This window comes from Triticum urartu, chromosome 4, assembly GCF_003073215.2.
Source record: "Triticum urartu cultivar G1812 chromosome 4, Tu2.1, whole genome shotgun sequence".
NCBI lineage: Eukaryota > Viridiplantae > Streptophyta > Magnoliopsida > Poales > Poaceae > Triticum > Triticum urartu.
Window position 1 is genome coordinate 352525400 of NC_053025.1, and position 13700 is coordinate 352539099.

The window sequence follows — 13700 nt, forward strand, 5'->3', positions numbered from 1 at the left end:
AGCACAGGGACAACACCCAAGCAGAGCACACGCGGAGAGGAGAAGGGATCCATACCACGAAAAAACAAAGCGAGGCAGCTGGTTGGGGGGGCAGAGGTCGAGCCAGAGGTCCGCCGACGCGTCGATCCAGAGGTTCGTCAGTCCGCCGGAGCGTCGGGAAACAGGTGGGGGCGGCACAGGTCAAGGCGGAGGTTCGCTGTCGCGTAGAGACGGCGGTCAGCCAGTTCGCCGGCGCATCGGGATAGAGGTGGTCGGGCAGAGGTTAAACAATTACAGTATAATAATGCACAGCTATGCACCTACTTGCGCATCAACTGTAACTCAGAGCTCATCAATTGCATGACTTGCATCCGGACTGGGTACATTTACAGAGAGGGAGCGCCGGAGCGGGGAACATGAGAATGATGAAGGGGAGCACCTCGCTGCAGGAGGGAGCGACGGGAAAACCGCATAGGCAAGGGAACCCTATCTCGTCAGTGCCTTTGGGAGGAGGCCATCGGCGGAGTGGAGGATCAGCCGGCGGCGGGCGGCGGACGACGGACGGCGGCAGAGTGGAGCAGCGAGCGGAGGATCGGCGGCAATGGAGGCCCAGTTGTGCGGCGGCGACGGCGAAGGCCGAGTGGAGCGGGCGATGGTGGGCGAGTGGAGCGGGGGCGGAATGGAGGAGCGGGCCGCGGTCGTGGCATTGTTTCATTTACAGGAGGAGCGGGCGGAGGTTGTGGTGCGGCGTGCGGAGCAGTTTTTTGTACGAAGGGGCAGCAGGGGCTTAATTCCGTGGCTTGTAGGGTTAAACATTAAAAGATTAAGAGCCATTAGATCTTGTAAATGGATGAATCTGATTGTTTGGATCTGCCCATTTTTTTCTTTTATAATGGTAGTAGATAATGGCATGATGGGTAACTAAAACATAAAACGTGTTTGGTGTTTTGAAGCAATGTAGACCATCAGATTGCAGGTTTGGATGGATAGGATGATTTGGTTCTCCGCCCTCTCTTCCTTTTATAGGGGTAGTAGATAGTAGATGAAGCAAATATCAAATACAATTGGTTATCTCAAGATGCTTCACAAGCGTCTAAGGAAAAAAATGTCTCACAAGAGGGCCGAAATGAAAATGGCCAAAAGTCAGCAATCCAGCATTTCAGTGATTGTATCTAACCAGATTGCTATGAAAAAGGCGTAACAAGTGACAGCGCCACGGTACATTGGAACTGCACTGCATGCTCTCCTGGAGAGTTATATACAGCATAACAGGATGCCAAATTGCTAATTCTTGCAACACCATTCAGGCCAGGTTCCCAGCGGTTGAAGTCTATGAAGGCTGTGGAGTTTCGTCAAGGCGGAACATGTTTATCTCTTGCTGCTTGAAGTATCTCCGGTCTTCCTCGTCCACAAGGACCAGGTTGAGGTAGTACTTGACACTGAACTTGTTGTTTATGTTGCGGTAAGTCGGGGTTAGCTCGTATGGAGTCAAGAATAGCCTTACAGGAATAGACTCTCCTGTAAAAATGGTTGTTCAGTGAACTCAGCACACAGTGTGGACAACGTATTACCTCCGTCCCAAAAAGCTTGTCTTAGATTTATCTAGATAAGGATGTATCAAACACCAAACATGTCTAGATACATCCGTATCTTGACAAATCTAAGACAAGCTTTTTTGGACAGAGGGAGTATTTGACAATTATGAGTTCATGATACCTCAATGGCCATTACTTGAGGTATATATGTACGTTCAACGATTTGGAGCTAACCTAGAAAGTAACGCTAGAAAGGTACAGTAGAATAAATGTGTAATATACCTCTGACTGGGGCACCATCCATCAGCTCAAATTTAGCAAGTGTCTCAGTCTCAACATATGTGTTAGGACCTGATCCTGTTGATTCCCGGCGGCGAATCTCAAGCTCCATGTTTTTTATCTTTATTCTGACTAGAAGAAAATAGATCTTTCCTACAATGACATCCTTGAGATGGTACCTGAATAAGGCAATGATCCACCAGAAGATGGTCAATACTCCGACTGTGCTAAATTGGGTGACAAAAAGAACATACTGCCAGACTGGAACTGTACTGATCTTACTTGCTTTTGCTGTACTCAAACTCAATATGCAGGCAATCTTCAATTCCAACTTCCATCTGAAAGCAGTGATCAGTTTTAGTAATCACAGTACAAGGTCGAGCACATTAACTCTAGGCTCCAGCACTCTGAACACCACAATTTACACTGGAAGCCAAGGATATCGAGAAGTGGCTAGTTCATTGCCATCTGAAAGAATATAGGAGGAAACGACGCATGCAAACTACAATTAGATGTTGCATTTGACGAAAGTAGATTCGACAAAGTACTCCAGCAATCAGCTTGTTAGAGTATCACCATGAAAATTTGAAAACACAAGTAAGCTTTTACTCCCTCCGTTCCGAATTACTTGTCGCAGGTATGGATGTATCTAGATGTATTTTAGTTCTAGATACATCCATTTCTGCGACGAGTAATTTGGAACGGAGGTAGTAGATAAAAAAATATCAACAGGAGGAACATGAACATCTGAGTCCGAGTGGACAGTCCTCACTGTTGCACGCTAGTAGAACCATTAATTACCCCTTATTTCGTACGAACTGCTGCCTGCTAACACTTTGTTTTCAAGAAGATCAAAGTCATTGCTAACTTGCCCAGTGATCACTGTGACTTCAAGAATGATGTTGAACTGGTGCTACCATCATTTCCAGTATTTGACCAGGTAAGATCGTATGTTACATCCCTTCCATTTTTTACGCTATTATTATTATTACAAGTTTTATTTCACAACTTGACTAAACGGCACACCGAGATAATTAACAAGGAACACATGATAATGTTAACGGGTAGAGTAAATGGCACTGGCGGTCTAAAAACTTGTGTTACGGGAGCACTTTAGTCACGGTACTTGCAAACTGGAAAAACCCATCATAGAACTTGTGTTGCCGGTGAAGTTTGGTCACACGGGGCATCTGAACCGGCCAGCTGTCCGGTTTTCTCTCTTTCGCGGTCATGCGCGGCGCACGTGATGTCGGTCGAGCACAAAATTGTCATGCGGCGCTCACGTGAGTCCGTGGCTGGCCTCATATTTTTTACACAAAGGCCCTTGGTTTCATACGTAATTTTGTATTTGACCTCTTAAGTGCCATAGCTCACGTTTTTGCACCTGTTTTTTTCCACAAAGGCCCCTGCTGCTGTATCTTGATGGCCCGCAGAAGATACCCAGCCGGAGAGTTCTTAGAATTTTGACCCGGACAGGTATGCATGGCCTGCCCTATTTTTCTTGCACGTCCTTTTCTTGTTTTACTTGCCATGTCATTCATATTAATTGCTCGGCCCTGCTACTTTTCATGTATCGGATTTTTAAATATGCGATGAACAATTTTAGACACAGTGTGGACATTTTTCTAAATAAGTGATGAACATTTTTCGAATATGTGGTGAATAACAACAACAACAAAGCCTTTAGTCCCAAACAAGTTGGGGTAGGCTATATGTGGTGAATATATTTTTAAATATGTGATGAACATATTTCAAATACACGATGACCATTTTTCAAATATGTGATGAACATTTTTTTATATACCTGATTAATATTTTTCCAATACATGATAAACATTTTTTGAGTATGCGAAGAACATTTTAGAAATAGATGATGAACTTCTTCGCATATGTAATGAATATTTTCTCCAATGCACGGTGATTTTATAAAATACATATGATCATTCTTTTGATTATTTAAATACATGGTGAACATTTTCTAAATACATGATGGACATTTTTCATATATACGATGAACATTTTCTCTGAAGATATGACGGGCATGTTTTTGATACATGGTGATTTTGACACGATGAACTCTTTCTCAAATAGACTATCAAGGTTGTTTTCAATATGCGCTGAACAATTTTTACAATACATTCAAAATATTTGCACTCTTTTAATATATTTTTAAAATGAATGAAATATTAAAACTATAAATATTTTTAGAGAATATGTATGACTAGACGGAAAAACAAAACAAAATTCGTAAGAGAGAAAAAATCACGCGTGCATGTGCTCTATGCATGCAGCGCCTATGTGCTGGCCTATGAGTCACGGCACTTAAGAGGTCAATGCAAAATTATTCGCAAAAAAATACAAAATTACCTACAAAACCAGGGGCCTTTGTGCAAAAAAAAGATGCCGGCCAGGGACTCACGTGAGCTTAGCGTGACACTTTTCGCGCCCAACCGACGTCACATGCACCGCGCGTGATCGCAAAAGAGGGAAAACCGGGCGGCTGACCGGTTCAGATGGCCTCTGTGACCAAACTGCACCCGCAACGCAAGTTCTATGACGGGTTTTTCCGGTTTGGAAGTACCATGACTGAAGTGCAGCCGCGGTCAAGTTCTCAGACCGCCAGTGTCATTTACTCTAACGGGTAAGTAGGGCATGACCAAGCCATAAGCCCATAATTGACCTATTCCAAGCATATCACTTAGTCCAACAAACAACCGAAACACTTTAAATTATAAACTTCAGAATAAGTTAACACATCCAGTTACTAGGACTAACCTTGATGCTGTTATTGATTGAAGGAAGAGGAGAATAGTTCCTTACCTGAAAACAAAAACATTAAAGAACATCGAACACTAGGTAATCCACGTAAAACATCAAATACTAAAACCTGAGATGCATTTCCATGTAACCACTAAAGAACAACTCAAAATAGCGTGGAACACATGAAAGTATATATATCAGGGGACATTCTTATACTCAACTTTCCATAAGATAACCAGAATTAGTCTATTGGCGGTCCAAGTTGGACCAAACAAAGTTACGGTGACAGACACATGGAAGATCCATGAGATGAAGTTTAGACTTACACAGAAATCCCGAGATTCCACAATATTACCAACATAGTTTCTACCAATAGTCACTTTCAGGATGTACCTGCAAGCATAACAAGTACACACCATGTTATGGTCCTGCTAGAAGGAGGGCGCAAGAGGGCCGGCCGGGGGCCTTTTTGCCCACGGCCGGGGGCCTTTTTGCCCACGGCCGGGCAAGAGGGAAGGGATTTCCTTCTTAATTCTTGCTTGATTAGATTGATACATCTCCTCTCTTAATATAGAGAGGTTTACTTGACTCCCAAGCAAGGCTTACTTGACCCCTAAGCAAGCGACCCTAATCTCTAATTAACCCTAAGACTAACGGGCTATACCGCCAGCCCAGGCCATTAGGCCCATTACGTACTCTAACACTACACCCCATTTGGACATGCAGCTTGTCCTCGAGCTGCAGCCTAACCAACTTATAACCATGCCTTGACGCAACACAAACCTAACACCTAAAAACAAGCCGTTTACATCTCGGCTTGTTTTATTACTCTCAACCTGAAATGGACTGGGACGATTTATTTTGGACCCCTTAACAAAAAGTGGACACCATCCGCACGTCGGACAGCCACCTGGATCCCATGGACACCATCTGGACAAAAGGAGTGCATGTGTATGGCCACCTGGAAGTGGTCACAAGAGCGACCAGCAGAGGCGCCTTCGCGGCGGCCGGCGGCGAAATGCAGTGGTGCTACGCGGTGTACTCCTGTCGGTGACACCCTGCCTTCTCCCCGCCGGACGGCTGTTGGTCTGCACCGCACAGGGAAGAGGGGAGGGCTTGCGATGGAGAATGACGAGGAGGGGTGCCCCCCCCCCAACCGCCGATGTCGCAGACTTTGAGGTCGCTGCCCGCGGAAAAAACAACATGCCCGTCGCCCGTGGGGGAAACCGCATGCCCAAGATCACGACGCAGCGGACGAGATCGAGGTCCTTTGCGCAGCGAAGGGCAATTTGGAGGAGCAGCAGTTGCATACCACGCATCTCCCGCACACGCCGACGTGCTAGGAGGCCGCGCGCAGCAACCTGCAGCCTCACCGCCGCCGAGACGTGGCGGGTAGTGATCCAAACCGGAAGCGGTGACGGCGACAGCGGGAACTTGATCTGCTGGATGGGGACGCCCTAGGGAAGCGGTGATGGCGACGGCGGGAACTTGATCTGGTGGATCGGGACTCCCGCCGGCGCGGTTGATGCGGGGCCGGAGCTGACCTGCGGTGGCTGCTGCAGCGGAGCGCCGGGCGAGGCGGGGGCCGCCAGGAGCGGCGGCTGCCACTGTAGCCAGGGCGGGGCGGTGGTGGCGGTGGATGGCAGCTGCAGCGGCCCGGCGAGCGCGGCGGGGACGCCCTGGGGCAGCGGCAGCGGCTGCTGTGGCGGAGCGCAGGGCACGGTGGATGGCAGCTGCAGCGGCTGCTGCAGCGGCCCGCCGAGCGCGGCGGAGGCCGCATGGTGCAGCGGCTGCCACGGCAGCCACGGCGGCGCGGTGGCGGCGATGGGCGGCGCAGCCGGGTGCGGCCCGTAGGACCCGACCAAGAACAGGCGGATCTCCTGGACCGCCTGGGTTAGGTCCCGCAGCGCCCCGAACACCTCCTCCGGGGTGAGGACGGCGGGAGCGGGCGCGACGGAGGATCCCGGCAGCGAAAGAGACGGGTTGGGCGACGGTGAAGACATGATCGAACCGAAGCTAGCTGATACCAAATTTTTATGGTCCTGCTAGAAGGAGGGCGGCGCAAGAGGGTCGGCCGGGGGCCTTTTTGCCCACGGCCGGGCAAGAGGGAAGGGATTTCCTTCTTAATTCTTGCTTGATTAGATTGATACATCTCCTCTCTTAATATAGAGAGGTTTACTTGACTCCCAAGCAAGGCTTACTTGACCCCTAAGCAAGCGACCTTTATCTCTAATTAACCCTAAGACTAACGGGCTATACCGCCAGCCCAGGCCATTAGGCCCATTACGTACTGTAACACACCAAGTCTTCAGAGATGGTGTTAATTTAGTTTTTGATGCTGAACAGTATGCACACTATTCTTTGTTATGAGATGTGCAAAGCACAATGCAAGTATTTTACTCCCTCCATCCCATAATAATATAAGATGTTACTACAATCAATATGTGAGTGTTGTAATAAAATCTTATATTATGGGACGGAGGGAGTAGATTTCTTTCTTACCTCAGTCTGACATTTGTTCCATTGTATGACTCATATGGCATTTCAACAGTAGAGAACTCAAATGGATATGTCTTTCTTTCATATATTTCACCAGGAACATCTAACTCACGCACTGCATGTACAGAAAAAGGCACTTCAGGTGATGAAATGGACTTATAAAAAACAACAAGGTAGGTAACTTAGATCGATCGAGCAGCGGTAAGCTACACATCATCTGAGGGCCAAACAAATATACACTGTTCACTTAATTATACTTCTTTACTTTAATGAGCAGAGTACACATAACAAGCAAGATGAGAACAACAAATTTTGTTCATAAGGCACAGTATCAGAGAGATTTTGAAGATTATTTTTGGGATTAGTAAACAATGTGTTTCTAAAGGATAGCAAGATTCAAAGCGTGCTAGCAAAAGAAAAGGAACAGACAGCAATAATTGTGAACAGCACAGAGGATATCTTGGCAGGAAGGTTATTGTCCTACTGTAAAATAGTGTTGAAAATTACTTCAAGAGAGAACCTACCCAGTGAAGTGAAGTCATAGAAGTTGCCTCTGTCGAAATACAACTCTGTAATAAAAATGAACACAAACAATAATGTTAATACCTAGCAAGACCTGAAGTGTTGAAAAGTACTCCCTCCGTTTCGAATTACTTGTCACAGGTATGGATGTATCTAGATGTATTTTAGTTCTAGATACATCCATTTCTGCGACGAGTAATTTGGAACGGAGGGAGTAGTTTATGAGTGGACAGAGATAAACAAAAGTAAGATTGGTGCTCAGGAACAATATTTTTTGCAGTTTCCCAGCAATGAAATCCTACAATTTAGGTAATGAAATTTCAGAATAGCATTTACAAACAAATAGTGCAGTCAGCAATCCGGAAGAATAACTATGCTTAATTTCTAAGAACGTGATACAGCATCCTACAGATCAATTAGCACCAGCACCAGAGCACTTAACCTAATCACATCACGGAAGCATTTGAAGGAGCAGCATAGACTTTACCTATCTGTCCAAGCAGCTCAATCTTAACACCCATGTGCTCAATCCTTTTACCAGGAACAGGCGCTATTGATACCTGCAAACCATTTAATCACAAATCCATGCCAACAGTCGACCTCACACCCTAGAACAAACAAGCGGCAGGCAAGGAACACCACCGTCGGTACCTCTCCGGCTATGGTCTCCAGGCTCTGGAACGCCGGCACCATGGTTGTCTTTCCATTATCCTTCTTGACTGCAACCTGCGATTAAGAATCAAAAGGCTGAGAATGAGTCCAAGAACCCAACGACCTCTCCTGAACACGAAGAAGGTCACGAAGATGTCGCAGCCGAAGGGACCGCTGTACCTGCTTCCGGCTCCTCTCATCGGAAAAGGTCACGAAGATGTCGCAGGGCGGCTTGAAGGCGCCGATGATGTAATTCTGAGAAAAAAGACCGGAAATCAGAGTGGGATCTAGTGCGATCTCAGGTGGTAAAGACGCCCCAATTCGGAGGGGAACAAATAAGGAAAGTCCTAGCAAGGTGGTCAAGATCGGACGTGATCGCGTTGGTTACCATGGCTACGTCGGAACAAAAGAAAAGGTGGATGTGGAGGGCGACGCGGGGACGATAGCTGAGGAAGGTCGCCGACGCCGGAGGAGGGGATCACCGGTGTTGTTGGAGCTGGGCGTCAACTGCCGGGTCGGGGTTCAGGAGAGAGGAAGAGAGAGTTGGATGGGCTGCTCTGCTGGCTTCTACTGTGCTGGGTATGGAACGAGCGATGCGTACAAGACCGTCCACCGGGTGGACCTCACCAAATCGCAGCCGTCCATTGGATCAATCGGGACTGAAGACATCGACCCAAGGCAAGGCGGCCCAATGGAGACACGAGTGATGCGTTTGGTAGGCTACATAGAGCCCAGTCAGGCTCGGGCGGGATGAAAATGGAGACACGAGTGTGCAAACAGGCCTGACTCGTATCGGGGCGAAACTTAAAACATCCTAGAGCCTGGCTCGCTGGAATGCTCGAAAAAACTGGGTGTTCACAATGCATGATATTCTGGAATAAAATGAGTTTACAAGAATGGTGGTGACACTGTGGGCAATTTGGCGTGTTCGAAGAAAAAAGTTATTCATGAAGAGATATATGAAAGCTCTTTCTCCACCAATTATTTTATCAATTTCTATCTGAAGGAACTAAAGCTTGTAGCAAAATCATGCCAACCATTGGTCAGAACGACCAAACACAAGCAGTCAGCTTGGTTGCCTCCACTTTCAGTATATGCGAAGGTAGATGTAGATGCTGAAGTAGATGGGGAGTGCAGGAAAGGAGCCGTGGCGGTGGTTTGCAGAGATCAAGAGGGAAGATTTCTAGAAGCATCTTCGATTACCCATCGGTTCATTTTGAACCCGACCATACTCGAGGCATTAGCGGTCCGGGAAGGACAGGCAGTGGCTGCGGACCTTTATTTGAACAATATTCAGATTGCCTCGGATTGCAAGATTGTGGTGGACGGCATCAAACAGAAATCTGCAGCGGAGTATGGTGCCATTGTGCATGAAATTTTAGAACTATCTAAGTATTTTTCTGCGTGTAATTTCGTTCACGAGAATAGGAGCTCGAACTTCGAGGCTCACAATCTCGCTAAGCACACTTTCACTCTTGGATTTGGCCGCCATGTGTGGTTGGGCCAACCGAGAGATCTCCATTTTCTTCCTGTAAACGTTCTAAGATATGAATAAAGCTTAGTGAGGATTGTCTAAAAAAACTGTTTTCATTGAGCCAAGCTGAGTCGGGCACAAAAGCAAGACACAATGTAGGTCATGATGCAGGGGTGTTCGGTCGGAGATGGCGGAAGGGGAAAATCGGCGGAGACGGGATGACGCGAAATATACCAGTTGTGGGAGTGAGTCTGATAGTAAAAATAGGGGGTACGTAGGAGGAGGCAAGGTCCTAACTACGGTGAGGTTGTGCACCCAAGGTTTATGAGTTCAGGCCCTTCTCGAAGGAAGTAATAGCCCTACGTCTCGGTGCCCGGAGGCTTGGTCGACTGGATATGCATGAAAGTTACAGGGGGTGCGAACCCTTGTGCCAGAGAAGGGGGTGGCTTATATAGGATGCGCCGGATCCCTCCAGCCCTCGGTTACACAGAGTTCAATGTACATTAAGACAGGACGTTACTGGTAACGCCAGCTATAAAGGACTATAAATGACCTTTAAGACTACGGAGTGAATGTCTGACCATTGCCATCCTGGGTGGCTTTAGATCTTCTGTATTCCGATTGACTCTTCGTACGATCGAATGACTCTATCTTTGTCGAGTGAAATTGGGATATCCGAGTGGTATATCTTGTCAAGTGGATTGCACTCGAAGGTGATTTCAGTCGGTATCTTCGGTTGTACTTTGAATGTCTTTGACTCTAGGGTAGTGTCCTTGGGTAGGGCGTCTAGGTCAGGCCCATGACCCTACTGTAAGGGAATATTTATCCCTAAGGTGTTTTGGTGATTGATGACAATGCGTTTGCAGACTAATCGTGTGTCTTGAGTTTCCCAGACGTTTCTTCGCTAGGCACAAGACGGTTTGGAGTCCCTCGAAGACTATTGAGGACGACGTTTTTCTACGTTTCTTTTTGGTGGATTTGAGTCGTAGGAAAGTCGTACTATTAAGAGGGGGTCCGCGTCGGAAAGGTTCGGGTGGAATCATCACGTACACGTTTCTTTCTAGTCCCCTCCTTTCCCCTGCACCTTGGAGCATCCTCCGTTTTTATCTCTTTACCTTGTTCTGGCTGCTGTGTTGGCTTGCGGTAGTACTGCTCCCTAGTGAGCGGTAGTACCGTAGGCACCAGCGGTAGTACCGTGCTATGGCGCGGTAGTACCGTGGGTGCCCACGGTAGTACCGCTCCTCTGGAGCCGTAGTACCGTGACCCCCAGGCCAAGTATCGCTCCCTCGCGGTAGTAGGGGCGGATGTAATTTTTTTACATCCGCACTACCGCGGTACTACCGCATCCCTTGCGCGGTAGTACCGTGCGCGGCCTAGCTTAGCTGCCAGGCGGTAGTACCGCTCCTCTGCGGTAGTACTGTGTCGGATTTTTGCTACGTCCGTTTTTCCAGCGGAAGTTGGCACGGTTGTTCTGTTATCCACGCTCTTCCTAGGGTTGGGGTTCCCTGCCTTGCGGTAGTACCGCAAGGGGGAGCGGTAGTACCGCGTCTGCGGAAGTACCGTCCTCAGCCCATGTGCTTAAGGTCTGCCCTAGCTACTATTGTTGCTGCGGTAGTACCGCGGCTCCTCACGGTAGTACCGCGTGGCCTCGCGGTAGTACCGCTGTTCTGGAGCGGTAGTACCGCTGGTCGCGGGCTGGTAGGTGGATAACGGTTGGTTTTTCTTCCTTAGCTATATAAGGGGTGTCTTCTTCCTCGTGTTGACTACCTCTTCCAACCCTAAGCTCCATTGTTGCTCTAAGCTCCATTTTCGCCCAATCTCACTCCCTGGCCAATCAAACTTGTTGATTTTCTCGGGAGTGGTTGAGAAGGCCCCGATCTACACTTCTACCAAGAGAAATTTGATTCCTCCCACTAATCCCTTGCGGATCTTGTTACTCTTGGGTGTTTGAGCACCCTAGACGGTTGAGGTCACTGCGGAGCCATAGTCCATTGAGGTGAAGCTTCGTGGTGTCGTTGGGAGCCTCTAATTGAGTTGTGGAGATTGCCCCAACCTTGTTTGTAAAGGTTCGGTAGCCGCCTCCAAGGGCACCAATAGTGGAATCACGGCATCTCGCATTGTGTAAGGGCGTGAGGAGAATACGGTGGCCCTAGTGGCTTCTTGGGGAGCATTGTGCCTCCACACCGCTCCAATGGAGACGTACTTCCCCTCAAAGGGAAGGAATTTCGGTAACACATCCTCGTCTCCACCGGCTCCACTCTTGGTTATCTCGTGCCTTTACTTGTGCAAGCTTATTTGTGATATATCTCTTGCTTGCTTGTGTTCCTATCTTTGTTGCATCATATAGGTTGCTCACCTAGTTGCATATCTAGACAACCTACTTTGATGCAAAGTTTAAATTGTTAAAGAAAAGCTAAAAATTGTTAGTTGCCTATTCACCCCCCCTCTAGTCAACCATATCGATCTTTTCAATTGGTATCAGAGCCTCATCTCTTTATTAAGGACTTTACCGTCCGAAGAGTATGGTTGATACCGTAGACGGTGTGGAGGAACACTCCGGTGTGAATCTGATCTCGTCTACGGGCGATGGGGGAACCTCGGTCTCTCGTGAGGAGTTCAATGTGGCCTTGGAGACATTGAAAACCTCCATGATGACCGAGGTTGAAAGGATGTTTACTAAATTCCTTGAAGGGCTTAAACTATCCACCGCACCGTTGAAAGTGGGCGATCCCACTGACAAGGTGACGGATGTTATCTCCGACAAGGGGGAAGCTAGTAGTGAAAAGGCTCCTTCTTCTAGTGGTAAAAATGGCACCGGCATCTTTGCTCATGTGGAACCACCACTTGTTTATGGTGGACCGGTTCCTTCCACTCATTTGAATCATGCCGGTCCTTCCCCTAAGATTGTGAAAAATGAGGACTTTGATTCTTGGGTTTACCGCTTTAAGCATCATTTAAATCATGTGAACACTAATCTTTGGAGAATCATTGAAGAAGGTTTCCATCCGCATGATCCAAGCAACTTCACTCCTCGAGAAGCCGCAGATAATCAATTCAATGAGAATGCTCTCTTCATCATTCAAGATGCAATTCCACCCGAAGATCTACCTCATCTTCGGCCCTTCGCCTTGGCCAAAGACGCATGGCTTTGTGTTGTCTCGCTCTACCAGGGAAGCGCAAGCATTCAACGCTCCAACTATGAAGTGGTGCAAGATGAAGCCGATGAGTTTGCAATGGAAGAAGATGAAGAACCTGGTGAGCTTTATCGGAGAGTAACCAAACTCGCGGTCTCACTCCGAGATCACGGTAGCAAGGACATGGATGACAATTGGATCAAGCGCAAATTCCTCAAGGCAATGACGCCTTACCACAAGGCCATGTCCTCTGTCATTCGTCAAAGGCCGGACTTCCACACTTTGACCTCAAATGAAGTGTTGGATGAGTTTGTGGCTATGAACATCTTGGACAAGACCGCCGACAATGCGGTGCTTCGCTCTCAAAGGGCAAAGAAGCCCAACCTTGCATTAAAGGCCAAGGTTTGCGGTGAAGAGGAATAAGAAGAGGAAGAAGAGGAAAGCAACCCCGAAGATACAAAGTATGCCTATCATGAACACATGGCACTTGCTTCAAGGCAATTTTGGAGTAATAAAAACTCAAGGCCAAACTTCAACAAGAACAACTCAAGTGGCACGAAGAGCAAGCAACGTGTAAGGACTTGCTACAATTGTGGCAATGTGAGTCACTTTGTTGTGGAGTGCCCGTATGAGAAGAGGGAAGACAATGGCGGCAAGCTCATTCGAAAGGACAAAGCCAAGTCTTTCCCCAACAAGAACAACTTCACCAAGAAAATCCCTCACAAGGCGTTGGTGGTTCAAGAAGAGTACCATGAGGATGGTGATGATGATGATGATGAAGATGGTGAGTCGGTGGCCATGGCATCCGTTGCCATTGCAAAAACTCCACGACTATCTCTCTTTGCCTCACCCAATGAGAACATCACC

General features: G+C 47.6%; 1 protein-coding gene across 1 annotated transcript; it reads right to left on the minus strand.

Annotated features, from left to right (window-relative positions):
* Window positions 1-1022: 1022 nt before the first annotated feature.
* LOC125551659 (vacuolar protein sorting-associated protein 26A-like) lies at window positions 1023-8833 on the minus strand. Its single transcript, XM_048714934.1, has 11 exons — window positions 8614-8833; window positions 8406-8480; window positions 8226-8300; window positions 8062-8134; window positions 7577-7621; window positions 7056-7167; window positions 4880-4946; window positions 4569-4613; window positions 2076-2131; window positions 1797-1972; window positions 1023-1497 (listed from the first exon to the last, which is right to left on the minus strand). Exons 1-11 carry the CDS (start codon window positions 8614-8616, stop codon window positions 1310-1312), a joined length of 915 nt encoding a protein of 304 aa, XP_048570891.1. The 5' UTR covers window positions 8617-8833; the 3' UTR covers window positions 1023-1309.
* Window positions 8834-13700: the final 4867 nt, after the last annotated feature.